General features: G+C 35.3%; 1 protein-coding gene across 2 annotated transcripts in view; it reads right to left on the bottom strand.

Annotated features, from left to right (window-relative positions):
* Positions 1-8,567: 8,567 nt before the first annotated feature.
* Mys45A (SDA1 domain containing protein Mys45A) overlaps positions 8,568-26,656 on the bottom strand; it is a 40,992-nt gene continuing 22,903 nt past the window's right edge. Inside the window, exons 16-21 of one of the 2 annotated variants that reach the window (XM_089238012.1) lie at positions 17,382-17,508; positions 17,044-17,177; positions 15,578-15,810; positions 12,816-12,900; positions 10,806-10,946; positions 8,568-8,895 (exon numbers count right to left, since the gene is read on the bottom strand). In XM_089238012.1, coding sequence (XP_089094138.1) covers positions 8,851-8,895; positions 10,806-10,946; positions 12,816-12,900; positions 15,578-15,810; positions 17,044-17,177; positions 17,382-17,508 — 765 coding nt within the window. In that variant the 3' untranslated portion in view covers positions 8,568-8,850. The remainder of the gene's footprint in view (positions 8,896-10,805; positions 10,947-12,815; positions 12,901-15,577; positions 15,811-17,043; positions 17,178-17,381; positions 17,509-26,656) is intronic. The other variant, XM_089238021.1, reaches the window with a different exon arrangement.

The following is a 26,656-nucleotide window of genomic DNA, read 5'->3' as shown; positions in this document are numbered from 1 at the left end:
ATAAAAATATATGGTTTGGGACGTGTAATTTTTTCGAAGCTGTGTAAATGTGATACATTTTTTTTAGTCACATGTGAATTATGAGATCGCAAGTATCATCCTGTTTAGTTTGCAGTCAAGCTCATTTTATGTTGTTGTTGTAGGAAAAGGAATTCTCTGACGATATGTTTTGATAGAATTTTTTTATTATTGTGAAAATAGCATACACATCCCTAGTTTCCATATCGTCATTGAAGTTTTGTATTGCATTTTTTTTTTTTTTTGGAATAATTGGCTTGTTCGACTTTTTCTTGGGGTTGTTTGAATATTTTTGTGCTAATTCGACGTTTTTTTTTAACTGGAATGTTTTTTTTAATTTTTGTTTTCCCCGTTACTGAATAGAATCATTTCCAATATGTATTTTTAAAACTAAATTAAATTGTTTGGGTCCACCAACTGGCTGCCTTAGCTCTTGAGAACCACCCAGTCGCAGTTGCCTCGCACACCCATCCTTTCCTGTCCCAGGTTCTAACTGAAGGAAATGTTGGACTGAACCAGCTTCGTCAATGCTCACTTCGCCAACGGGTCAAACGGAACATCTCGTCGATATAGGTCCATGCTGAAACTAAATTACAACCTGTGGTCAGGTTTCAGCAACTGTTGTCTGATAAATAAAAGTTTTTCCCATCTGTGAAAGTCTTCAGAATATGCAATACAAATGGCAGCACGTGCAAGAAAACAAAACAAGCTTAATTCTGACGGCATAAAGACGTTAGGGCCATGCATAATGCAGGGTGGTTCAGAAAAACATTGCCAAACTGAAAGGGCAATTCAGGCATATGATAACAATTCAAAATCACTTAGGTGCGCAAACGCCATCCAGAGCTGCTACAGGGAGTTGTTGCTCACACACCGAAGTCTGAATTCTAACAACAAAAATACGGTAGTGGGGCCACACATGCACTCAGAACACACATTCCGGCGTGTATCGATTTGTTAGAAATTTCGCATGGACTGCATGCCTGTTACTACTGCTTAACTGTGTGTGCACATGCCTCTGCAGAATTTTAATGAACTGGTACATGCCAGAATGTGTGTACAAACCAAGCTGAAGCATAAACATGAGCTGAGATCTTGAAAAGGTCTTATTTGGTCTCAAGGATCTCTCACTTAAAAATCCACAAGCAACCTTCTGATGATGCCATAAATGGTTTTATAGCCTGCAAAACTTTTATTCATCAAATAACAAACTTTCCAGCAAGAAGCGAGGCATAACTTCAGGGGAATCTGTCTGTATAGAATATAAAGTCAAACCCTGCTATAATGAACTTCAAGGGAACTGAGAGCATTTAACTTGCTATGTCCAGAGGTTTTGAGGCAAGATGAGCAGAATATTTGCATGGGGCGATGGCTTCTGTACTCCATAGCAAGGAGAAGGTTTTGGATGGTGAGGTTGCTTACACGTTATAGCGCACCAGTGTTAAATTGCTGTGATTCGTTCCTCTGTGATCCATGTATCTACAGTTACCACGCGAGCTAGCTGACATCAACCCCGCTCCTCCACTCGCTGCTGTCTACTGCAGTTGGACCAGGCAGGATTCTTTTACCATAATAGACGTTCTCATATTTAGGGTTTCCAGAAATATAATTCAAAGTTTTCGAATTTTTGTTTTTCAAGTTTGTTGTTGTTGCCCTTCACAGAACTTTTCCCTGTATTTTATCAAATATTTGCAAATTTCCTGCCAAATATATTTTATATTTTCCCCCGAACACTTTTAGTTTTCCTTGATCATTTTCTGAACAAGATGGTTAAAATTACACAGGGACCTGCAGTTTATTGCCAATTCCTAATGACAACCTTTTTATACTCACTCACTAAAAGGTTTCATTTCCTTGACTTTTCAGGTCGCTGAGTACCCTACTATAGACCTGTGACAGATGAAAATCCCGGTGCCTACAGGCCTTCTGAGATGGAGTGACTCATATAATGGGTCCTGACGATTTGCCCAAGATTAAACGAGGAGCTTATTTTCAAAGGGAACATTTTCACAATTACTAAATTTACAGTAGAAGCAAAAAAATTTTTTTTCTTCTACAGAAAGGACTGCGTTGCAAACGTGGAAATTAACCAAACAGGTGGCATATGGGAGTAGTACAAGAATATTTAAATATTATGCTTCTTGATCAACATACACGGGAGTTATCTATATTTAAACATTTTAGAAATGTTCCTTTTTTTAATTAAAAACACAGAAGTGAATGAACCCGTTGGAAATGTTCCTTTTTGGTAAAAATGACCATTGCAATTTCTATCCAAAAATATTCCAGTTGAAAAAGTTGTTTTATTATCCGACAGAGCTCATCCAAAATGTTCAAAACCATTGAAAAGTGAATATTGGGGAAAAAAGTGGAAATGTGTGTGTTCCCTTTTGAAAATAAGCTCAAGTACGCTTAGATCCGTGGTCTTGCTCATAATTGTGTTCAACTGTTACTGCTCCTATGAACAGCATTCTTTCTATTGCTGGAGCCCTGTTTACATTGGCTGGCGGTCTATAATTCAGTAACTCTTGATTACATATATAGGGTGTCCTGAAACTCCACAAACAAACTGGGAGAGGAGATCGAGAACATTGTTAGGAGTCTTAATCACAGGAAAGCATGGTCGGAAATGCCACACTCTACTCATAACGAGACAGATACAATACAGAAGCAGTGCAAAGCGCTTTATTACCCAAAAATGAGTAATGAGTACAATAATAGTTACAAGCATCAAAGGAGGTGTTAGAAATTTTGCCCATTGATGCATGCATGACATCTACACCTCATGGATTGCCAAACATTTTCAAAGATACCAGACATTGTGGATCGTAGCTGTTGTGATGGCGAGCACCAGAGAAAGAAAAATCAAGAGATAAATCCGGTGATCTGGGGGGGGGGGGCATGTGACAGGATCACCACATCCAATCCATCTACTTCCAAATGTCCATACAGCGCCACCTGTTCATTTTTGACCATTCTTTTCCATGTGATTACGATTCCTAATGATGTTCTCTACCTCCCCTCCAAGTTTTTACGTGGAGTTCTGGACACCCTGTATACCATCAGATTAAAGAATCAAATGTGTCTATTGCACACAACAATTCAAAACTGACTCGATCTATCAAAATTTTGAATGTTGTTAAACATTTTAAGCAAGTGAATCCGCTCATTGATCCCATCCATAGGCATTCCCCGCCCTTCAAACCAAGTATTTTCCCATTAAATTGTAATTTTTACTGTGGAATTCTGATATGTAATATTTCTCATACTTATAAAATTACGTTAAAGCAACAATACAATGCAAATTCCTTCAATACATCGCTTATTCGTAATATCATGTAAAGTACAAGTACTGTAATTTCTTTTCCCTGGTAATCCATATAAGACGTTGCTATTGTAATGTGAGGAAAAAAAAAGTTTTTTCAATTTGCATAATATTGTGATTGTTCGAGAGTATAAGAGAAGTTGAAACTGGATATAGTCTTTACGAATTTCGAGCTGATTGAAAAATAATGGAAATGTTAGTGCCTCCAAAAAAACACAAAATAGCTGTTAAATCATGTGAATATGGTTTCGTATTTATAGAAAAGAGAATATTCTATTCATAAATCAGATAATTCTTGTGTGTGTGTGTATATACATATAAAATTGAATATAAAGGACTGTATGAAAAAGAAAAATTAAAATTTTTTCCCAAAGTGAACTATTATTATTTTGCGACGACTATTTTTGAGTGCAAATTGAATAAAGATTTAAAAAAAGTACCTGTAAAATTCTATATTTCCCCATTAGTTGTCTCCCCCCCCCCCCCCCCCAAATTGTGGCTTTGTGCAATAAAAATGTTCTTCGCATCATTTTCGTCTTTTTTTATACACCGATAACACAAAGTTTGTATTCACCATTACAGTAACCGCTGCTTAAGAATCATGATTAGTTTACTGCTTTTGATTCTCATAAGCGGTCGATTGTGATATACAGAAATTTTTCTCTGTTGGGCATAAAACTACTCGCATGTTTTACACCATGTATTTTAATTTTTTAAAATTTAACCTTAAAATATAAACTTATGCAGAATAAACGACTATGAAATGCAATATTCAAGTAGTGAGCTATAATTATCAATTGCTAACTGTTCAAAGTTGATTTAACGCTGTAACAAAAGCCATAACAAAAACTATTTTTGAGAAATTAAAGCATATATATTAAGAGAGCAAACCAAGTCTGTGTCACTGCGGGTAGTCAACTGAATGGTTCTGAAGAGTTTCCTGGTACTTTCGCAAGATAGCAGCTCTTTACATGCAAATTAGAGATGGGGACAAATTTATGACAGGAGATGGATTTTGAGCGCTTTCTTTTAATATTAAAATAAGTGCATAGTTATAACATGGAACAGACATTTATACTAAACTGAACAGACTGGTACAGGCATGCGTATGCAAATAAAGAGATATGGAACCAATCAGAGTACGGCGCTGTGGTCGGCAACGCCTATATAACACAACAAGTGTCTGGCATACTTGTTAGATCGGTTACTGCTGCTACAATGGCAGGTTATCGAGATTTAAGTGAGTTTGAACATGGTGTTATAGTCGGCGCACGAGAGATGGGACATAGCATCTCCGAGGTAGCGATGAAATTTGGATTTTCACGTACAACCATTTCACGAGTGTACCGTGAATATCCGGAATCCGGTAAAAAATTAAATCTACGACATCGCTCGACATCGGCAAAGATCATGCAAGAACAGGACCATCGACGACTGACGAAAATCATTAAACGTGACAGACGTGCAATCCTTCCACAAATTGCTGCAGATTTCAATGCTGGGCCATCAACAAGTGTCAGCGTGCGAACCATTCAACGAAACATCATCGATATGGGCTTTCGGAGCCGAAGGCTCACTCGTGTACCTTTGATGACTGCACGACACAAAGCTTTACGCCTCGCCTGGGCCCAACAACACCGATATTGGACTGTTGAGGACTGGAAACACGTTGCCTGGTCTGACGAGTCTCAGTTCCAATTGCTTCGAGCTGATGGATGTGTACGGGTATGGAGACAACCTCATGAATCCATGGACCCTACATGTCAACAGGGGACTGTTCAAGCTGGTGGAGGCTCTGTGATGGTATGGGGCGTGTGCAGTTGGCGTGATATGGGACCCCCTGATACGTCTAGATACGACTCTGACAGGTACGTAAGCATCCTGTCTGATCACCTGCACCCATTCATGTCCATTGTGCATTCCGACGGACTTGGACAATTTCAGCAGGACAATGTGACACCCCACACATCCAGAATTGCTACAAAGTGGCTCCAGGAACACTCTTCTGGCTTTAGACACTTCCGCTGGCCACCTAAATCCCCAGACATGAACATTATTGAACATATCTGGGAAGAAGAGTGTAGAAAACACTTTTACGGGAATTTCCACTACTACTAGTAAACAAGGTTGGCAGGTTTTTTGACGCATGGCAGTTTTTGACAGTTTAAACTATCACGTCAAAAACCCACTGTCATAAACCTCAAATATAGGTTTTCAGTATAAAAATTCCCGTTGGAAATGCACACGTTAATTGCATGTAATGTTTAAAGTGACTATGTTGTACAAAGAACAAATATTTAATATGATTGTAAAATAATTTTCTACCCTATACAGAATTATTTTGCACAAAAAATATGTTTTATTTTCTTATGAAATATACAATTTGAATAAAGCATAGCATAAACACGAAAGGGGAAAGTATAGAATGATTTGACATTCTCCGATTCAAAATGATTCTTGACCTCCCAAAATTTCTTCAACTGCTTATATATGGATATAAACCATTCGCTGTACTCTTTTCACAACAGATAAGTATTTAAAAAAGTTTATTACATCGTATATGTAATGTTGATTTCTGTTATTAAATTATCTAGATAATCACTGAGATACTCTTATTGTGCATAACATTGAAATATATCTAACGATCAAAATACTAAATTGTAGAACTAAAATGTCATTTAATTTGGCAATGCTAGCTTGTACATGAAGCTTAAAAGAAACTTCTGTAACTTATCCTTAGTCAAACTTAGTTATTCTTACTCCTGCACTATGATATGGTATATTTACTAGCATTTATAATGCAATGCTTTTCCAATTGAAGCTGTATTTAAACGTGTAAAACAAATGCTTTTTGGGTATCAAGTCCTGTCGGCTCTGCTTTGGTTGAAAATACTCTTTGAAAACTCTGTGCATTTATACACCCTGAGCTCAAAGAAATTTTTAGATGAAAATAAATGTGTTTAATTAGTGTATTAACAGATTCTGTGAGAGAATTTTTACATGGAATAAAATTTTGGGCAGATCAGAAAATTTAAAATATCAAAACAGATTCTCAGTGATTATAATTCTGAATATAAAACCCTTTGATTTACATAAGTGTTTATTTATTTAGAATATCAGGTTAAAAAAACTATTTGATAACATTGACAATAAGTTTTTTACTGTTTTAATACTGATTTATAGTTTGTGCTAATGCTCTATCATACATATTTTGAATAAGCAGCTCTATTCCTAGCAAACTGGTAGTCAGTAGCTTAGATAGAATGCACCACAAAACTATTTTATATGTTCTAGACTATGTTGAGAAATTCAAAATTGCAAATTATAAGGGGACGTTCAAGTATTACGTAAGCAAATTTTTAGCCATTTTTGACACCCTCCCCCCCTTGTCAGCAAAATTTCGTCATCAGCTCTGATCTTCTGAATCCCAACTCATATTTTCATAAAGGGTGGTTGATGACGTAAGCATTATCCAAACCCCCCTCCCCATCAAAAGTCAGAAAATCAGAAACCTCCTCCCCCCATCGATGATGACGTAATACTTGAACGGCCCCTAACTAATATTTTGTTTCAATTATTGTAATAAATTGTTTAAAAATATAACTGTAATATATACAGAAAAGTAAGTTTTTCATACCTGCTGTGTTCAAAACATTATCAAAAAGCATTCATTTAGGTTTCTGACGGTTTAAACCTGTTTTTGACATCAAAAACCCAACCCTGCTACCAAAACACACATGTACTTCATCCATATTCCTCTGCGGAACTTCTAACGAATTGATACATGTTGTGAACCTAACGTGAAGCTCGTTTCTGTGTAATGCTTGTTATAGTGCTGCCATCTACCACATATTTTTCGAACTATGAGTGAAGTGTAATGTTTGAAGATTTTACAGGAATTTTCATTGCAGAACATTTCCATTCAGCCGAGGGCTCATTTCAGAACAATGCATAATATTCTGCTTTGAAGTACACTGGAAGCTACAAAGAGCGAAAACAAGTTGCGTGTACATGCAAGACCACGTAGTAGTCTTGCGCATACATGCAACTTGTGTTAGTTTGTAGTAGCTTTATACTTGGATGGCCAGCCTTATTCTTGAAATTCTAAATTAGTTAAAGCATTCATTGTTCAATTATTCATACATAGCACTGTACCGGGTGTCCCATGAATTTATAATTTGTTCAAAACATTAAAAAAAAATTAAAGGTATTGGTATGCTTTAATCTGGTTTAGAAAAAAAAAGTGCTCTCGCTGAGTTTTTTTTTTTTTTTTTTTGGTACAGAAAATCAAATTTTACAGAATTCACATTTTTGTCGATTTAAAATACTGCACAAAAGCAAATTACTGGGGAATATGGGAATCAGTCCTATAAAATGCAGGGGGTACGATTAATAGCCCATTTCTGAATTTTCCCATTACCTGTGCAGTGGTGGATAAAGAACTTGATGTTTTACTTCAAACACGAATTGGCAGCTGAAAGTTTACAAATGTTTCGGACACAGAAGAGATCCCGTTCAGGTCTGTAATTCTGCTATTTGTTTATGAGCAGTAACCTCATTCAAACCAATTTTGGTTTTCTGTACCAATTGAATTGCTCCCCTCCCACCAGAGAATAACCTTTTTACAAACCACATTCAAAATAAAAATTCATAGGACTTGAAAGAATTGGATAATTATTTATGGGGCACCCTGTATTTTATTAGAGATTAATGAAACACATTTCCATCACTTGAGGGGTTGAAGATTCCTCTGGTAAAAATGGCAACTCTATCAGACTCCACTCTGTCACTGCCAGAGGAATAGAAATTGATGAATAGAGCCTGCATTATATGCACTAAGAATTCTCAAAAAAATCTTCAAAATTCCCCAAAATCCTAAAACTAATGAAATGCACCTCGAGAAAATTGCAATAAGAACCCTTCTAAAGAATTTTTGTATCATAAGAATCGGCAAAAACCAAGAGAAATCAATATTTCAACACAAAAGGTTCTTTTAAATATTTTCGGGTGAATTTACTTTGGTATGATTACAAGCACAAAGTATACTAATTAAGACACTGTATAGAAATTATAATTCTCACATCTATCAATTTACAGAAGTGAAACTGCCACTGCTCGATCACGGCCCCCTCCTGGTAATTTAGTTTTTGATATTTTACTCTAATTATAGAACAAACGAGATGCTGCGAAGCACATCACATATGGTACGTATGAAACAGTCATATGAAAATATTTAAATAAATTTTAATTTCGTAACATAGTACATAGGTGAGTTTGCAGAATGTTATTTTGTCCAGGTCTCACTGGAATGAAAGATACTCATGCCCACCTATTAATTCCAAACAACATACAGCTCTTTAGACTCATATGCTTTACATAATCTTGTTAGTGGAAAAAGGCAGTTCATGTAATGACATTATACAGTCTGAACTTGGAAATTTTCTCACAGTGAACTGAAATGGTTAAACAAAAACAATGTTTATTCAAAACCATAAATATGACAAAAACTATTTCATCCGTTTTTTCTTCAACAAGGCGTTTCTCAATGAAATCTGAAAATGAATCAAGAAATAATACAGTTAGGCACATTTTTTTAAAAACATTTTGTCATGTATGTGCAAGAAAGAACTGATCGAGGAAAAAAAACTTGCTTGAACAAGTGAGAAGTGCAGAAGGAATTATTATTATTGTGTGCATGCTCCATATCGAGGAAATGTCATTAAATATGAATGGAGTTGTGTTATTTGCAGCAGTGAGACATTCATATGTGTTCATCAGGAATTTGTGTTAAAGAGTAGGTAAACATTGCCTAATAATATTCAGAAAAATCACCAACAAAAAAGGAAAGTAAAAAACTTATAATGCATTTCGACGCTATATATATATGGGTGTTGTCTTCAGCAGATAAATAAAAATATCACGCTGAACGAGGATACCACTTGAATTGGTTAACAAGTCTTAATTCTCAGTTGCTTAGCGGAAGGAAAATATATTTGTCAGTCCAAGTCAAATGCCGTGACCAGAATGAAGCTGAGCGCCTGCATGCAACACCACCAATTGCGGCGCCATGGCTTGAGTTCACGGAATTGTAATAAAATTTGAATAGACCAATCCGATAGCTCCATTTCACAAGCAGCCAGTCAGGGCATTATAGAGGACTTACATGCAGGCACGCAGCTCCATTCTGGTCCCGACATTTGACTTGAATAGACATATATTTTTTCCTTCAGCTTACCAACCGAGAGTTAAGATTTGATAACCACTCCAAGTGGGATTTTCAGTTGCCCTGATTTTTTTTTTATCCTTTGAAGACTGCCCGTAGTGTGTCAAAATTCATAAGGAGTTTTGTATTTTCCTTGTATCTGCCTTTTTCGTTGGTGATTTTTGTGAGTTCATTTAAAAAAAAGACATAACATTTCAAAAAATTAGATGTGCGGCATTGTTCTGGGAATCGCTGAAATTTGAGTGAATCACCAGATCTGATCTTTCATCACTGAGATGACTGGTTACAAATGCGCAGCTTTCTTAAAGGAACCTTGCTTACAACCATATTCATTATAACAATAAATCACTACAACAATTTTTTCTTGGGCCACAAAATACCATATCGAGATTTCACTATATTTCAAACATTGAAATTATATTGGAAGTTTTTTTAATTATCAAGGAGCAGCATCCTTAGTGTATCAAGTGAAATATGATATAAGTTATGAGCATAAATTGAAATGAACGTTTCGTAAGAGAATTAATTTTGCAGCTCAAACCCTGTATGGCCTCTTTAGAGTGTTTGAGTTCAACCGGGTCAAGAAATGGGAAATCATTTTTAAAAGAATTGAAATGCAGTCAAGTTTGTTATAACAATGCTCCATGGAAATCACACATTATATTGGGAGGTCATTATACAGTATATCAAAAATTTGACAAAAAATTAGCTTCTCAAGAGAATTTATGTTTCAACAAAAAGGCTTTCGCAGTGACAAATGCATCAGCTTAGAAAATTATTAATTAAAAATAACTACATGTACCGAATTCTACAAAATCAAGGTCAAACAATTTTGGCAAAAGAAAAACACAGGTTGTGTATTTCTTTGCGAAAAATAGAATATATTCGTCCCGTTGAAAACTGACGTTATATTGAGAGGGTCATTATATCGGAAGTAAAACACAAATGATAGTTGTTGTATGAAAACATCTGGGACTTATCCTACCAGTCTTTGCAATGGAATAGTTACTATAACATAGGGTCGTTATAACGAGCATCGACTGTATACTGATATATTCATTTAGAATGATACTTTTTTTAAATTTTGTTTGGAAATGCCTACTCTAATGTCAAACTGCTACCTATTGCTATGACGATAGTCCCTTCACGATATTTTTCTTGGTCTGCAGAGCATTGTTATAACAAGGTTTTGCAGTAATTCATTGGTAAAGTGAAATTTTCTTATTGATAATTAATTACCTGTTTATCTCTGAAAGACCTTTTCTTTTTTGCCCTGACCTTATGTTTTATCATAGAAAATGCTTTATTCTTCTTTTTCTCTTTGTTAGAACTACTTTTCGTGAGTCTTCTTCCATATTTTTCTCTGCCTTCTCTTCCCTCCTGAAAAACATAATTTTGAAAAATTGTGAAGGAAGGAAATAATGCCACAGAATCAATCACAGACACTGCCTATAAGAACAGTAGAAAAATATTCAACAAATTTATCAATTTAACACACAACACTGTAACGATACATTGCAACCCTATTGTCCTCGTTTTTCTTCCCCTCTCTCATCAGCAGGGAAAGGGAGGAAAAACATCCAAATCTGAACACCATGTCTTTGACCCTGTTTTAAAAATGTGACAAAGCATTGCACACTCGACAACTTTCTGCAGCTGAAGAACGAGTTTTAAACTCCAGTCAGACAAGGTTGGGCTGAGATATCAGTCACCCACTTGCAATGTGGTAAGAAATAACAAAAGCTAATTTCCCAACAAAACCAAACCTTTTTTAAAATGCAAGTATCGTAATACTTTGGCTTACAAATTTTTCGGCTAAGTATTTTTCTTGCGTACTTCTACCTTGGATACGAATACCAATTCGTGACTAACGTATGTTTCAGTAGGTGTGTATTCACTCGCTAACACAACACAGCCACCTTGTGAGCTGAATTTTTGTACCAATCATTACCAGAACTACTGTTATTCAAGCCCGATTAATTTATATCCACCTCAGAATCATTTTCCAGATATACATCTATTTTTTGTTCAGAATGTTTTTGAGCCATTTCATGTAAAATGAATGATTAAGCTAAGAGAAGCATTGAATTAAAAAAAAAGAAGTCTAGACTTGGATGTTTTCAGTGTAGTTCTCTTAGTGTGAGACTTCAACATCAGACTGAACGGTCTCAACACATTATAGGGTATTATATTTTCTATCTGTATATATGAAAAAAAGAAATGAGCTGACCACAATCACATGCAAGCACACTTATAAAACCTGATTTGTACATTGTATACACAGAAGAATTTTTTTCATGAATAATAATGATTTAAAATGCAGGCACTCCTCGCTCTACGGGATTAATTGGTTTTGCAAGATGAAATTGTGTAAAGTGAGTTAAATTTAACATGGGAAAGATAGAGATTGGGGGAGGGGGTTGGTTTTTTCAGAAAAAATTGATCCCAACAGAAAAAAAACATTATTTTAATGAATTAATTGTTCAAACCTATGAATAAATCCTGTGAATTTAGGCAGTATGACTGAATTAAATTAATACTTTTTCTGTCTCCACTACTTCCGATCGATATCTAGTGAGTGTGTATGCTTTCTTTCCGAAAGAGCCTGATAACTATTTTTAATGAAACAGTAAAGATTCGGCTGACAATCAGCACAATCTTCATCTCTTTATAAAAACTTTCATAGCAAAATCTGAGAACTTCGCATATTTTTATTTTTCACAAATATGAAAATTATAGTTTCACTGGAACTGCTTTTTTTGATTGAATTCCTCATGCCATTGTCAATGCGTTAACAAGCGTTGTTCATCAGTGAGATCTGGTCAGTTGTATCTGAGAATTTCTCTGATATTTGTCTCAGCTGCATCATCAAATCCTATCGCATTTTGTTGTCTGGATGTATCTATAATATATATCTTCAATTTGCAAACCTCAAGATTAAAGTTAAACTCTAAGCCGGATCTTGCAGGTTGGAATTCCGAAAATCCACTTGTAAAAACAGTATTAAGCATAAATACCATTTCTGTACAAGAATTTTTATAAAAAATATGGATTTGTAAAGAAAGTATTTATATGAACAGGAATGCGATCTTCATTAGCCTTCTTGAAAACTACATTTGAAATAATAATTCTCTTGAGATCTGGTCATACATTTTCTTTCGCTATAATGATTTCAGATATCACAGAGCGAAATACTTCGAAACAAATTTGCTACATCAATCAATTTCAGACAATTATGACAATATTCACCATCATTGTGGCCAATCTCTCTTGCTTATCACATTTCGGTTTCTTGTGTAACTTTTCTATAGCCCGCAAAGAAACAACTTCTTTCCTGTAAGAAAATTTAAAAAAGAAAAAAAAAAGTTATATTTTGAATGCATAATACTTCTCCTTAACTGCTAGGCTGCGGGAATAGTAGAATAAAAGATACTCTCAAAACAACTGAGTAAAAAATTTTCCTTTTTTAGTTGTCTTTTGTGAAAGATAGATGGCACTCAAACTCATACATTGCAAATAGTGATACCGCGACTAACAAAGATAATTTGTGTTCCCAAATTTAAATTTTTAAAAATATTTTTTGCATCAAAAAATTAATTTTTGATGGGGGGGGGGGGGGGGACTTTCTCCTCCCGCATACGTTGCTGATCCCTATATGCATTAAGAGGTAGGGGGCAGAGCTGACAAAATGTTTCTGACAAGAGGAGGGCCAAAAATGACTTAAAAACTTGCTGATGTAATACTTAAACAGCTCCATATGAGCATATTTTTGTTTTTTTTATCAATTATGCCTATAAATGCATAAAATCAAAGAATTTTCAGAAATAAGTGCATATTTTGGAAGGTTTATTCAATAACTTTTTTTTCTATAATTTTTCAAATAAATATTGCTCATAAACACTCAATTTTTTATGCAGGTGAATTAAAAAAATGTTTGTGATACTGTATTTTCCACACATGAATTGTTTTATATTCGAATGCTAGAGAGATATGGGGCCATTCAAGTATTACGTAAGCAGATTTTCAGCCCCCCCCCCCCCCTGTAAGCAAAAGTCAGCAAAACACTCACCCTCCCCTCCCCCGCCAGCAAAATTTCATCAGCAGCTTAGAATATTTCACATCTTCAAAAAGGGGTGGTTGATGACATAAGCAACCTTCAAACAACCCCCCCCCCCCTTGTCATCAAAAGTCAGCGAAACCCCCTCCCCCTCGATGCTGACGTAATACTTGAATGACCCCTATGTAAAAGTGTTCATTTTTTGGAATAATATGCAAATTCTTTTGTTACAGGTATTTCGTTACTGAGCAGCTTCACCAAACTATAAATTGAAAACGCCTAAATAAAAGATGTGTAGAAGTGCGCTCATTGCATATGTAGTATATACAGGGGTTGGACAAAATAATATGAACACCTGTGAATTGAGACAAAATCTTTATTAATAGGCTGTTAGCCCTCCTTTTTTATTAATTACAGCTTGTATCCGTCGTGAGATGGACAAATACAAGTCATGCACAACAGTCACATGGATACGTAGTCACTCCTCCTGCAAAAAGGCCACTAATTCAGAACGTGTCTTTGGAGGAGAAAACCTATTGCTCATTTTGGCCTGCAAAATACCCCACAAAGGTTCAATTATATCAAGATAAGGGGACTGACTGGGCTGGTGTTACAGTTCATCATGGTGTTCATCAAGTCAGCCTCAGACAATTCCAGCAGTGTGAACAGGCGAATTATCTTCTTGGAACACAGGTCGAGAATCAGGGAACAAATATTGCACCATGCATTGGATGAAGATGGTTGGCCAGAATACTGACATAAACCGCTGCATTAACCCGCCCACCCAGGGCAACAAGGGGGGCCAAGACCACGGTGAGACATCGCGCCCCACAACATTGTTATGTCCAATTCTTATGTTCGTGACACCATGTTCGTCGTTTCAAGGCATTGCATGGTGTCACCAACAATTTTGGAATAGTTGCTCTACCTTTTATGTTTGCTGCATGCAGTTCACGGCGGATAGTTTTTGTCAATACACCTTCCTGTAGATGTGTGTTCATCTCAGATGTTATCTGGGATGCTGTTGTCTTGTGCTTTCTGGCAACAATCAACCACTTCAAAACCCTTCTGGGTCTATCAGCCATCTTCGACTTTCGGCCACTGTTATGCTTGGTAGATGATGTCTTTCCGTGTTTGCTATGGGCTGCCATTACCATCGACACAGTACTTCTCCCGACACCAACAAGAGTGATCGTTTTCATTACTGTGGCCCCGGCAAGACAGGCTCCAACAATCATGCCTCTTTCGAAATCTGTGAGGTCAGCCATAACGAAGTTTTAACGCCCCAATATACATAGCATCTGAACGATATCACTGCTATGACTAGACTGATGTGTGCACATTATCGCCCACTAAGTGGAATTCTTCCACACTAGAGGGTGGACGTATACGGCAGGTTCCCTTGAGTGTTGTTTTTTGCACAGGTGTTCACATTATTTTGTCCAACCCCTGTATATATGCAGAAATTTTTTTCTCTAAGTGGATATGAACTAAGAAATAGAAAATATTGGTTTTAAAAACCATATCTGCTTTTTCTTACATGATGATTTTTTTTAATGCCTTTTTTCTTATTTTCTGTACAGAACTTTTAATTTTTTCAGGATTTTTTAGTGCATATTTTGACATTTTTAAACGCATTTTAAATATTTGCATATTGTTCTTTAAGTATATGTCACTACTTTCTCAGTGTATATAATCCAGGCTCTCTCTCTCTAATGATGATAAACTACAACTTCAAAATGATGCATATTCATTCACCTGGAAATTTTGATTTTTTGATGGAGGGCTTGTCCCAATTATGCTGGTTGATTGGTTTGGGGTAAAATTGAAAAAAAGAGAACCTTAATCTAAATTAGGCCACTAAAAGTAAAAAAATAAGCGAAGTTGATCCAAGACACTGGTTATCACAACACAGAATGCGCACACGGATAAGAACTAATGTTAAAATGCAAACCTGTCAAATTCTTCTTCCTCAACGACTCTTTGCCTCTTTTTACCAGCAGCTTTAACTTTTTTGACGAGTTGTGCGATTTTCACTTTCTTGAATTCTTCTTGTGACAATATCCGGCCAACAGAGACAGTCGTTGCTTTCTCCTGCTTTTCTTTTACCCTCTCGACTACAGGCTTTACTGTGCTTTTGTTACTCTGGGTACACTTCTCTGCACCTCCAACTTCTGTAGAACACTGCTAACAAATCAAGGACTTCATTAAAGCCAGTAGATTGGCATTGTTATCAAATAAATTCATCACATTATAGTAGGACTTGACAAAAAAGACTAGTCACCAGCCAAGTTATTTCGTAGGCAGCCATTTTTTTTGGAGAAGACAGTGCAAAATGATTGTTTTTTAATACTATTCCAGGACTTATTGACCTATTTTTATATAGGCAGATATGCTGACATAAATTCTGAGAATTTTAAAAAAAAACTTAAATCTAGTAATTGTACATATAAAATTTCAGATGAATCATTTCATGCCATTTGTAGGTGCCCATGGCAATCTAGGATTTGTCGAGCACTTTAATATAGTAGTAAGTATCATTAAAGCAAATTAAGCAAATTAATCATTAAAGCAAAATTGTACATTGAAAAACTAACAAGCAAGAAAATGTATTTTATATTTTTAAAAAAATGCAAAGTATCGATGGCTGGATATAATGCAAAGACGTATTTGGGAAAGAAAATTCACAGGCCTTAGCAAGGAATTGAACCACCATTCCCCTAGCATTCTTGAAAAGTGTGCTAGATCATTAAGTACAATTAGAAGACCTAATATATTTTCTTTCTCCAGAGCTTATGTATGCTGCACACAGGACTGAGCAATAGGAATCCTTCTAATGTAGGTAATAGCGCATGAAGACAATAGCCTCCAAATAGCAACTTACAGAAAAAAAAATTTTATTCTCCGCTATCAATACAAAGTATAGTCAATACTAGAACAGGGATTTAAACAGGATTTAACATGATTTTCCCCACCTCCACTGTAAAATTTTATAACAGGATTTTTTCCTTCCCAAAAATCCTCCCTTCCTTGAGTTCACCACCCATGGCAGTGGCTCCCTTTATTCCACTAGTTCTGGTCCTGGACTAGAGTACAGAATTAAAATAAGTTTACAGGGGAATTCGGATTGTTTTTGGACCAGTTATAGTTTTGTATTAATCTTTAGTTCATGCAAAGCTAGTTATAGATGATTTTGAAAAAAAAAAGCCTGCCTATTTTCTAAGGTACAGCACATGAGCAAAACAGATGGCACTGGGGAGTGGATCATGTATGATTTCATCAGCAGTTAAGCGGTTAATATACACCTGTATAATTATTTTCCAAACTTACTTTTCTTATATCTAAATATAGCCTAACAAAGAAAAAGTGTACCAAATAAAATTATACATTAAAAAACTAAATAAACACAAATCTATTTACAGTTTTTGGCGTGTGGTCTTCCTCTTCAGAATCAGCAGATTCAACATCGCTCCCCATCTCATTATCACTGGGATTACCAATATCAACCCATCCATCACTTTCATCACTATCACTATCATATTTCTTTGGTGGTTCTGTCAGAAAAAATATATACATCAGACATGGAATAATTAACCCTTTTGCAATGTCGATAGAATAAGTATACCACCAATTGCAATGAAAGATATTTCATGTACTAAGTACACCAAAAATCCCACTGATCCATACAGCTCAGAAAAGGTGCATGAAAAAAACAAGAGGTTAGCATAGTTCTACTGTATATTAGTAAAGGGGAAAACCTTTTCCTCCTCTTTCTTCTTGAACTGGTGCTTCAGGTAACACTTCCGCTCCGGGTATGTACGACTTTGCATCAACTTCACCAAAATTCAATGGTTTTATTTCTTGGGTTGCTTCTGTGGGTCTACCCTAAAATTGGTAAAGATTATTTTGGATCAGAAATAAAATTCTTTGAATAAACATAAATTGCATCATATCCTTAATTCAGGGCTGCTTATCAAAATGAAACAAAGATTTTAGATAAGTCTCATTATATGAGAATTTTAATAGAATACCTTCTATTACCTTCAGACATAAAATTTTGTCTAACTTATAAATTGACTTAGAGGAAAAAATGTGGAACTATACTATACTGTTTGTATGAAATATTTTTTGAGAAAAATTTATATTGTGGAATTTAAGGGAGTTCTCATACCTTTAAATATGGTGAAAAACTATGCTCTAGTGGAAATATCATTAAACATACTATTTAACTATTGATTTATTTCAAATTTTCTTATATATGTTCTTGATTGTATGTACTATATATATCCTATGTCAGGGTCGTCATTTCAACTTTTTCCGGGGGGGGGGGGCGCAAAGCACATGTACTCAATGTATGTATATATATATTAGTATGTATATATATATATACCATTTCGAGTGTATTTTCAAAAGCTAGGTGGGGGGGGGGGGCCCTAAATGACGGGCCTGTCCTATGTGCCAGTTTTACATATCTCTGATACTTTAAGTTTTTTTGTAAATTTTCAAAAAAAAAAGTAAAACATTAAAATGTTCTTGTGAGCATGATGAAATAGCATGACATCAATGTAATTGAACAAAAATTGGTTCCAAATATATAAAGGAAACTTTAGTTCATGAAATTAAGTCAATGAAATGTAAGACAGGATTAGGAGAATAAATCAGTTGTAGAAGTAAAACACTATTACTTTTAATGGTATACTCTTCTGTTCTGTTCAATGAACAGCAGAGAAAATTTCACGGCTGTGTGCTTTAAAAAAAATTGAGTTTTTATAAGGATAAAATATAACCAATATTACAAAAATTTAGATTCACAAAAAACTAAGATACCTATTAACTGCCACTATACTCAGACATATATAGCGCCATTCTGATGGAGGTATTTTAATGAAACTTTGTACATGGGATATATGAACCCATGGGGGAAAAGCTATGTCTACACTGATGCGTTTTTTCTGCGTCAATGCGCTTTCCACTGGCACACCTATCATCAAGCGCATCGTAAATCACTCAGGCATGACTCAAGCTTGTTGAAAAGCGGCTATTTTTTAAGAGGCATTCCTGTTCCTTCTGCTCCACCAGGTGTAGATTTTCGTTCAATTTCCAGTGTTGTTTTCATAGGTTTTTCTTGATTTTTATGATGTCATCCAAAAAAAACTGATACTTTTGAAGACTTCAGGTCACGTAGTGCATTACGTGATATTATTGAAGGTAAATTTAAATTAACGGTAATTATAATTGCAAAATTATAAATTAAATGATTGTCTTGAAAATTATTTTTTTGGTAGAATTTCATATTAAAATGCTGGTCGATTTCTTTTTTATATGTTTTGCAAAGAGCTCACGTAACGGAGGTTTGCTGTGTACTTATAAAATAATTCACAAGCTCTTCGCGGGGCCACCTCAACCCAGACACGGCGTGAGAACTTTAACCAAATATGTTGGAAAGATATTTATGACAATAAGATCTAATGGTATATATATATATATATATGATTTTTCAAAGTATGTAAAGTTGGTACACCCTCCGAATATCACTTTCATTGGAGGTCCACGATGCTGTTGAAACACCACATTTTTCCAAACATTTCGTGGAGGCACACAAATAATACTTAGTCAACTGTTGGAGGATCACCCTTATTGGATGCAAGACCCCTTTACCAGTGCCTGTTTCTTGCATGAGCAAATGGGGCACGTGACCTTTGCCCTTGCAATTTTAGGTGGCCCACAAATCAGGCCATTTTATAAGAAATTTGGACTGGTGAGGCACTAGGGAAAAAAGGCACTCAAAGCGGAATAAGTTCCAGTGTGTTCGTACAAATGATATAGCAGGCAAAAATTTCAAATTTTAATAAGAATATTAATTAATAAGTTATTAATTACTAAAATATTGACTAATAATGTTATTAATTATTAAACTCATTAGTTAATTATAACTGAAAATTTTGCTAATGATTCCATTTTTTTAAATTAATACTCTATTAATATTACTAATTAATCAAAATTATTACATTTATTTCATACTGATATACAAAGGAACAAAAAACTATTTTCATGATTCACCATCAGTAGCAAGTAGAACAGAACAAAAACTAGATTCAGTCACCACGGCTATATAAGCTCCATGCCACAAGGAGTGTGGCCAGTTGAGTTTTAAGTCCCATTGACTTGAATATTAATATGATATGATATACTAGAGAAGAAAATGGAGCAAATATTGCATAACATGTGCAAAACAGAGATGTAAAACTTAAAAAAAATCATAGCAAGAAATCTAGCAGAAGTTTACAGGGCGTGCTGCAATAAAAAATTATGCACAATAGGGATAATGAGGAATTGTGTTGGCATTGATTCAAAACAATATTTAAAAAAAATGTGAGGTAGAAAATTTTTGCATGTACAAAATAAAGCAAGGTCAAATTGTATATGTAGAACAGGAGAATATAACCATTTGCAAAAATAGAAGGTGCACAAAAAATACATTAAACAGGTAAAAAACAAGAGGGTGCGTGGCCTGATCAGAGAGAAACCGTATGAGTAAACTATCTGAATAAGCATCAAAAGTGAGCTTAATAAGACATCCTAATACTTCTGCCGAATGTTTTTTTTAATTGTTTCATCCATGGATGTTTTGTGGAACCTTTCTTCCATTCTTTCTCTAGTTCATGATGTTCTGTGACTTTCTTGTGGATCTCTGACTTAAGATGTTCAACTACATCAACCACCAGTTTCAATTTTTGTTTAGAATCCGCTTGAGTTCCTTCAGTCATGGGTACCATACCATTGAGAGTGTTTTTTGGCTATATACTCGTATTCGTGGCATATGTCACACACAACGTAAATACAATTTGGTTTATTTCCTGTTTTTTTCAATTTGGTCAAACATGTATTGTTCCTTAGTAGCCATTTCAGATCTACTTGCATTCCTCGGCACCACTTATCTCCATCTGATTTTTGCAGCTCCTGCGATACAGTTTGAAGACAACTAGAAGTACAGGTGTCGATACGATTGAAACAACCGTGTTGGTTGATTGGTTCTGTAGATTTTGTTCTGATGACGTAGATTTATTTTCGAAAAAAAGATGAAATTTTTTCGGCATTTGGAAGCAGTCTACAAAATCTGCAGATCGCTTTTTTTTATATCGTTCAGATGCCGCCATTATTCTAGTCAGAGCTACCATTCTTTAATCCTGTGAAATGAAATTATGTGTTTTATTTCAAAAAGCCCGAAATAATATGTTGTGTGTATGGTGAGATTTATATTATCAAGAGTTATTACCTGTAGTTGGTAGGATTCACCTTGACAAAGTTGAAAACCTTGACCGCTTCATCAAGAACGTTTCGCAAATTTGGAGGCAACAGTTTTGATGCAGGGATCTGTCTGTGAATATAGCAGTGAGCCAATTCATTTTAGGGCCAACTCCTGCCACGCATGCACGACGGCCTGAGTAGCAGCAACCTTCCGCACATTTTCCTCCATCTGTTGTGAGCACAATGTATATTGACCATTGAATTTTTTTTTCAATGAAATAATGATTTATCGCTTCAAATAAGTCTTTAACAGTAGCGCGACCCCTTCAATGAGTGACAAATAAAAATATTTACTTTGAATTCTCTTTCAAGTACTTAGCAATTACAAGTAGCACAGAATATTGCGCAACGTCAGTACTTTCGTCGACTTGGATAGAAAAAAATTCAAAACCTTTGACGTGACTAAAGGCCCGTTTACACGCAGTAAGTGATTAAGTTGGTAACTAAATTTTAAGTTGCAAGTGCGTTACAATGTATGCAAATGATTTATGGCTGTGCTCTCAAACGTCTGACATGTCCTGTATTCTTCGAGACACCGTATTATTTGACAGAAGTATTAAACTCATTATAAGAACACTTTCCGCTGCAAACATGCATCTGACAGCATCTTTTCCCCAATAGTGATTTTTTCCTCGTCTCGCAATACGATAGCTAATGTAGTAGGAGGTATCGGTAGCTTTGGCAGAATCACTTTTGGAAGATTCAAAATATGTTTTCACATTCACGGGTGTACGGTATTTCATTTTGGTATTTCAGTCCGCTTCCACACAGATCTAGTTTTTAGCCACTGATCCATAGCGCAAATCACATGAGTAGTAGGTGCTTGGTAGAAAAGTTGATGTAGAAAATTGTGGGAATAACAAGCACACACCTCAATACAAACGCCCACAACAAAAGTAAAACACAACACAAATTAATTCTTCACTTTTATGCACAGCCTGGCATGTATCAACAATCAAATCTAAAACGCCGAAGAAAAGTGAGCCGAGAGGAAAGGGTTCAGGAATCCCGATCATAGGTTGGGCGTGGGTGGGAGGAGAGAAGGCCGAACCTTCCAGTTGACGCAACTTCTCTGTTATAGAAGATTTTATTGATGGGAAAAAAGGTCAATATATTACCACTGACAATATTAGTAAAAACCTCTACCTACTTTTAAAAATTAATTCTTTTTCATCTTTTTTAATTATTTTGTTCTTTTTTTAGATGTGTGGCCGCCATTAACATTTTCTTTTCGCGTACCCCCTAACGGCCTCTCGTGTACCCCGGTTGGGAACCACTATTGTAGAGGGATTTATTGTTATATCGGGCATCATTACAATGAGGTTTCACCGCACAGTCATACCCAGACTTACACTACCACTCAAAGGCGTAGCCAGAAATTTCGTTCGGGGGGAACGACCAAAGTCATAGAAAGATTTGCCCATCTTTTTCCTTTTTTTTGGTCATTTTCTCACATTCCGGAAAAGACCAGACCCCCAAGTTCCCCCACCCCTTTCGCTACGCCCTTGCAACCTTTAGTTGCACAGTTTTAGAGTTATGCGATTTTCAGTGAAAAATGTTCATTTCTGAAATTCAAGAATAATCACTGGCTTATTGCTGAAATAGCACAAATCATTAAATAATAATCAAATGATCTTCAACGAAAACAACTAGAAACCAGACTTAAGCAACCAGAATTAATTTTAATCATTATTTGGATGGCCATACGTCCAGTGATGGATTGAAGTCGGCTTCAGGTGCAAAAGAAAATATTGGGCCCCCTTAAATTAGAATAAACTGTGAAGTTTGGGTTTCTCGAGGTGCTTTAGAAGTCAAGGCGCTCGGTGCGCCTGCTGTTAAATCCGCCTCTGCATACGTCTCGTATTTCCCGGAACATTCCTGTATTTTCACATGACTTAATAATAGCCGCTACTAGCTTACTGGAAATTTTTTGAAAAGGACTACACAGACTTATACATTAAGCAACTAGATGGGTTTTTTACATCCAAATCGCCAAGAAAAAGGCCAGATTTAGTTGGAGAATTACTAAGTTGTCAACACTGTTCTAGCTTGAGCTGGCACTAAAGAAACACGTCAAACACTTAAACTTTAGAATGGAAAATAAAAACAAGAAAATATTTTACCTTTTTTCTGATGTTGAAATGTAGATGTCGATTTCTATCCTTTCTCAATGATAACAAGACAGCAATACAAAAAGCACACAACAACAGATGTAAAACAAATACTAAATTTAAAAAAAAATCTGAACAAAAAGTAATTTTACACGAGCCCGCATTTGCGAATAATAAATTCTCAACATGAAATTCCTGATTAACCCGGCTAAATAAATACTATGCTGTGATTCTGTCTCTCAAAAGTTGTATTAACAGGGTTCTCTCTCTCTCGACTGTATTTATATTATTTTCTTCATTCCCCCTCTCTTCAGATCTGTAGACTGTCCGCGTTCCCAAATTTGACTTGTCTTGTGCTACTACACTGATGTTTGTCTGTCTATATTGCTCCAAAATAGAATGTTTTAACCCCGGCATCTGATGACAACCTGGTAACTTTAGATCCTTTCTACTTCCAGGATTATATAACTAAATTGTTTTACTTTAATGAGCATCAAAAAAAAAATCAATAAATGGTCATATCTCCTTGGCCTCCACCATCCCCCATCTGTTCTTTGTCTTTTTATGAGAGCAAAAGACCTATTCCAGAGAAGTCAGTCTCTGGAAAACTTGACTTTTCAGTTAAACTTTCCTTTTCCTTCTTTTTTTTTTTCTTTTTTTCAAGATCAGTCATAAAACATAGATCTCACAAATGGCAGAATCTTTTTGTGTGAGTTTTTTCTTTGACTTCCTTCATATTCCTTTGAAGCTGAAGCTGCTTCAGGAAAACAAGAAAGGGGCTTTGCCCCACCAGTGGCCATTTTTTACCTTCACTGGTGGAGCAAATAGAAAGGCTAGTGGGGCAAAATCTTTCCCCAGTTAACATGTTAAAAAAAGGCCTGCCACAAATTGGATTTCCTTTCCTTTATTTTTTAACCTTCCTTTCCATAAAATACTTCCAAACATGGAATTTAATTTCAGAGTAATTATGTGTAAATTTCTGTAGCAGACATATTAAACCAGCTGCTCGCGGGCACAGTGCTGCTTCCAGAGTGCTTGATGCTCGTGTCCGATTTCATGTTTGCGAGTACTTGATTAACGTCTCAATTTGAACACTTTGTACAAATTGCATTCAACGATTAAAATCATCCTGATTTCAACAAGCATTGTACTTGCTACTAGAAAAAAGTTGCCTCAAAGAATGTTATATAAAAAGGAGGTGGGGTTGGGAGGGAAAAAATTCATGTTTGCACAGGGCCCGAATTTATGAGGAACAGGCTGTGCCCTTCAGCGGACTAATAATCTTTGCTATTTTCTCAAAAACTGTACAGTTTTATGCAGATTTTATTTTCATGAACGTTATTAGAGCTGCAACCAGAAGCCTACGCAGGATCAACCTTTTGAGTGGCACACCAAGTTTAGCGATGAGCTCACAAGAAATTCTCTTCCAGAGAAATTTTCTGTTACTGACTGTCAAAAGTACGGTATTTCAAGTTTAAAAATTGATTGAAACAACATATAAAATAATTTTCTTTTGATATTCTGATCTGTGTGCAAAAATATTTTAAATCTTTGATCATCTTGGGGGGGGGGGGGGGCGAAACCACGGGTCACCATATTCTGCTACTTTTTATTATGAAAAATAATTTAATTTGGGAATTAGAAGTTTTTCACTTCTATTACCACGGATTTAATGCTTTGATGTGTTAATGAACACTTGAGAAAAATAATGATGCGCTACTATAATTTTGAATGAAAAAAATTATTTAAATACGTATGAGATTACGACTTATCAAAATAGAAGTATAGTTTTCTTAATTTCTTTGACTCGACTATATTCGGGTAAAGTTGACGAACGACTTGATTTCATTTTTAATTTATTCCGAAGTTGAGCAATTTTGAATGATTTCATCTATATATTCTGTCTTTTATAGAGCAATTTTCCCTCGCATATTTTCACATTAAAATGTGGAAATTGCATCCACTGCAACAGTTGCATCGGCATCTGAATTAAAAGGTTTAACCATATAGGTGTAGACTGAAAAAAAGCACGCCACTTGAAGCATGCGATAGAGTTCAGGGGTAAAGAAAAAAAACAAGATTGAAAGTTGAAAGCTGTTGAAAGAAGATGCACTAGTGAGGACATAGTTAAAGAAAGATTCAATACAAAAGTTCCAACATTTTAATATCAAATAAAATAAAACTTGTAATTAATACCAACAGGTGAAAAAGTGGTATTTTTTATCAGTTATATTTTTCCTGTGACAAATTACGTATGTACAAAGTTTCAATGAAATACGTGCACCACAATGGGAGGCAACATAGGCCGAAGTAGGGTGAGTATAAACTGACATTACTTCGACCTATGTAGCGCTCATTGTGGTGAATGTATTTCATTGAAACTTTGTATATATGGAATTTGAACCATGGGGAAAAGATAACTGCAATTAAAAAAAAACACTTTTTTCACCTGGTGATAAAAAATTAGGCTTTTTTATTAAATCTTTCTTCCCCCCCCCCCCCATGGTCCATATACCCCATATACAAAGTTTCATCAAAATACCTCCATCAGAATGGGCGCTACATGTCTGACTAGTGCCAGTTCATTTATAACCACCCTGTACTACATACTCAGATCATTTCCATGGAGTTATCTATAACTCAACTTTTCTTCATGACAGAATTTATTGCCTGAAAACTTGGTTTTTTAAAAAAAAAAAAAATTAGAATCATTTCTGTTTTAGAGCCATTTCTCGATATCATTGCACTTGAAACAAACAGTATTCATCTGTGATGGATCAGATTCAGACAGGCCTATTCTTTGTAAGTTGAGGTTCCCTTATATATATATATATTGAAAAATATTTTTTATATATGAAAAAAGAAAAACTAATTATGTGAACTGGATAGCAAAAATTTTCAAAAGAAAAAATATAGAATTAAAAAATGAGAAATTCAGAAAAGGAAGAAGTCCAAGGTGTTATACTTTGGTCTTACTTCTTCCTCACACCAATAACTGTAACTGTTCACTTTGAACACAACCTGGTAAAACTAGGACTAGTGTATGGTATGTACTTGCACCTTCTCTGCATCTATTTTTCTATTTTATATTTTTATATTGACTGGCAGTTGGCTATTTCATAAATTTGACAAAAACATTTGTTTTGGCTTTGATTTTTTAATTCAAATGTACTTTAGCAGAACGTCGGGGATTGAGCATCTACTTAGGCTATGAATGCCAGGATATGCTCTCAGAAACGTTCTGTGTTAAGCAAATGTTAGGGTGTTTCCCCCTTGATGAGAGCCCTAGACATTGGTTATAACTTTTTTTTTCATTTTTGAATTCTATATTTTTTCCTTTTGAAATTTTAATTCCTTGCTTTCTATCTAGTTCACATAATTAATTTGTTTTCTTTTTTTCATATATATAAAAAATGATATTTTTCAATGTTTTTCACTACACTGCATATTACAGCTACCTATGGCGCTGGTATTGGTGAGTTTCAGCAAATTTTAAATTTTCATATATAATGTTAATTTTTCTATTTTTTATATATATATATATAGTGTTTTTAAGGCACAGGCATATGCAGGGGTAGGATGACATACGGGCCCCCATGCATAAAATACAAAAT

The sequence above is a fragment of the Pholcus phalangioides genome, unplaced genomic scaffold (genome assembly GCF_987345545.1).
Source record: "Pholcus phalangioides strain wild (caught in Gottingen) unplaced genomic scaffold, Ppha-v1.0 ptg000002l_1, whole genome shotgun sequence".
Taxonomy (NCBI): Eukaryota; Metazoa; Arthropoda; class Arachnida; order Araneae; family Pholcidae; genus Pholcus; species Pholcus phalangioides.
Note: the sequence above shows the minus strand (reverse complement) of the source record. Positions and strands in the feature narration are given on the sequence as shown.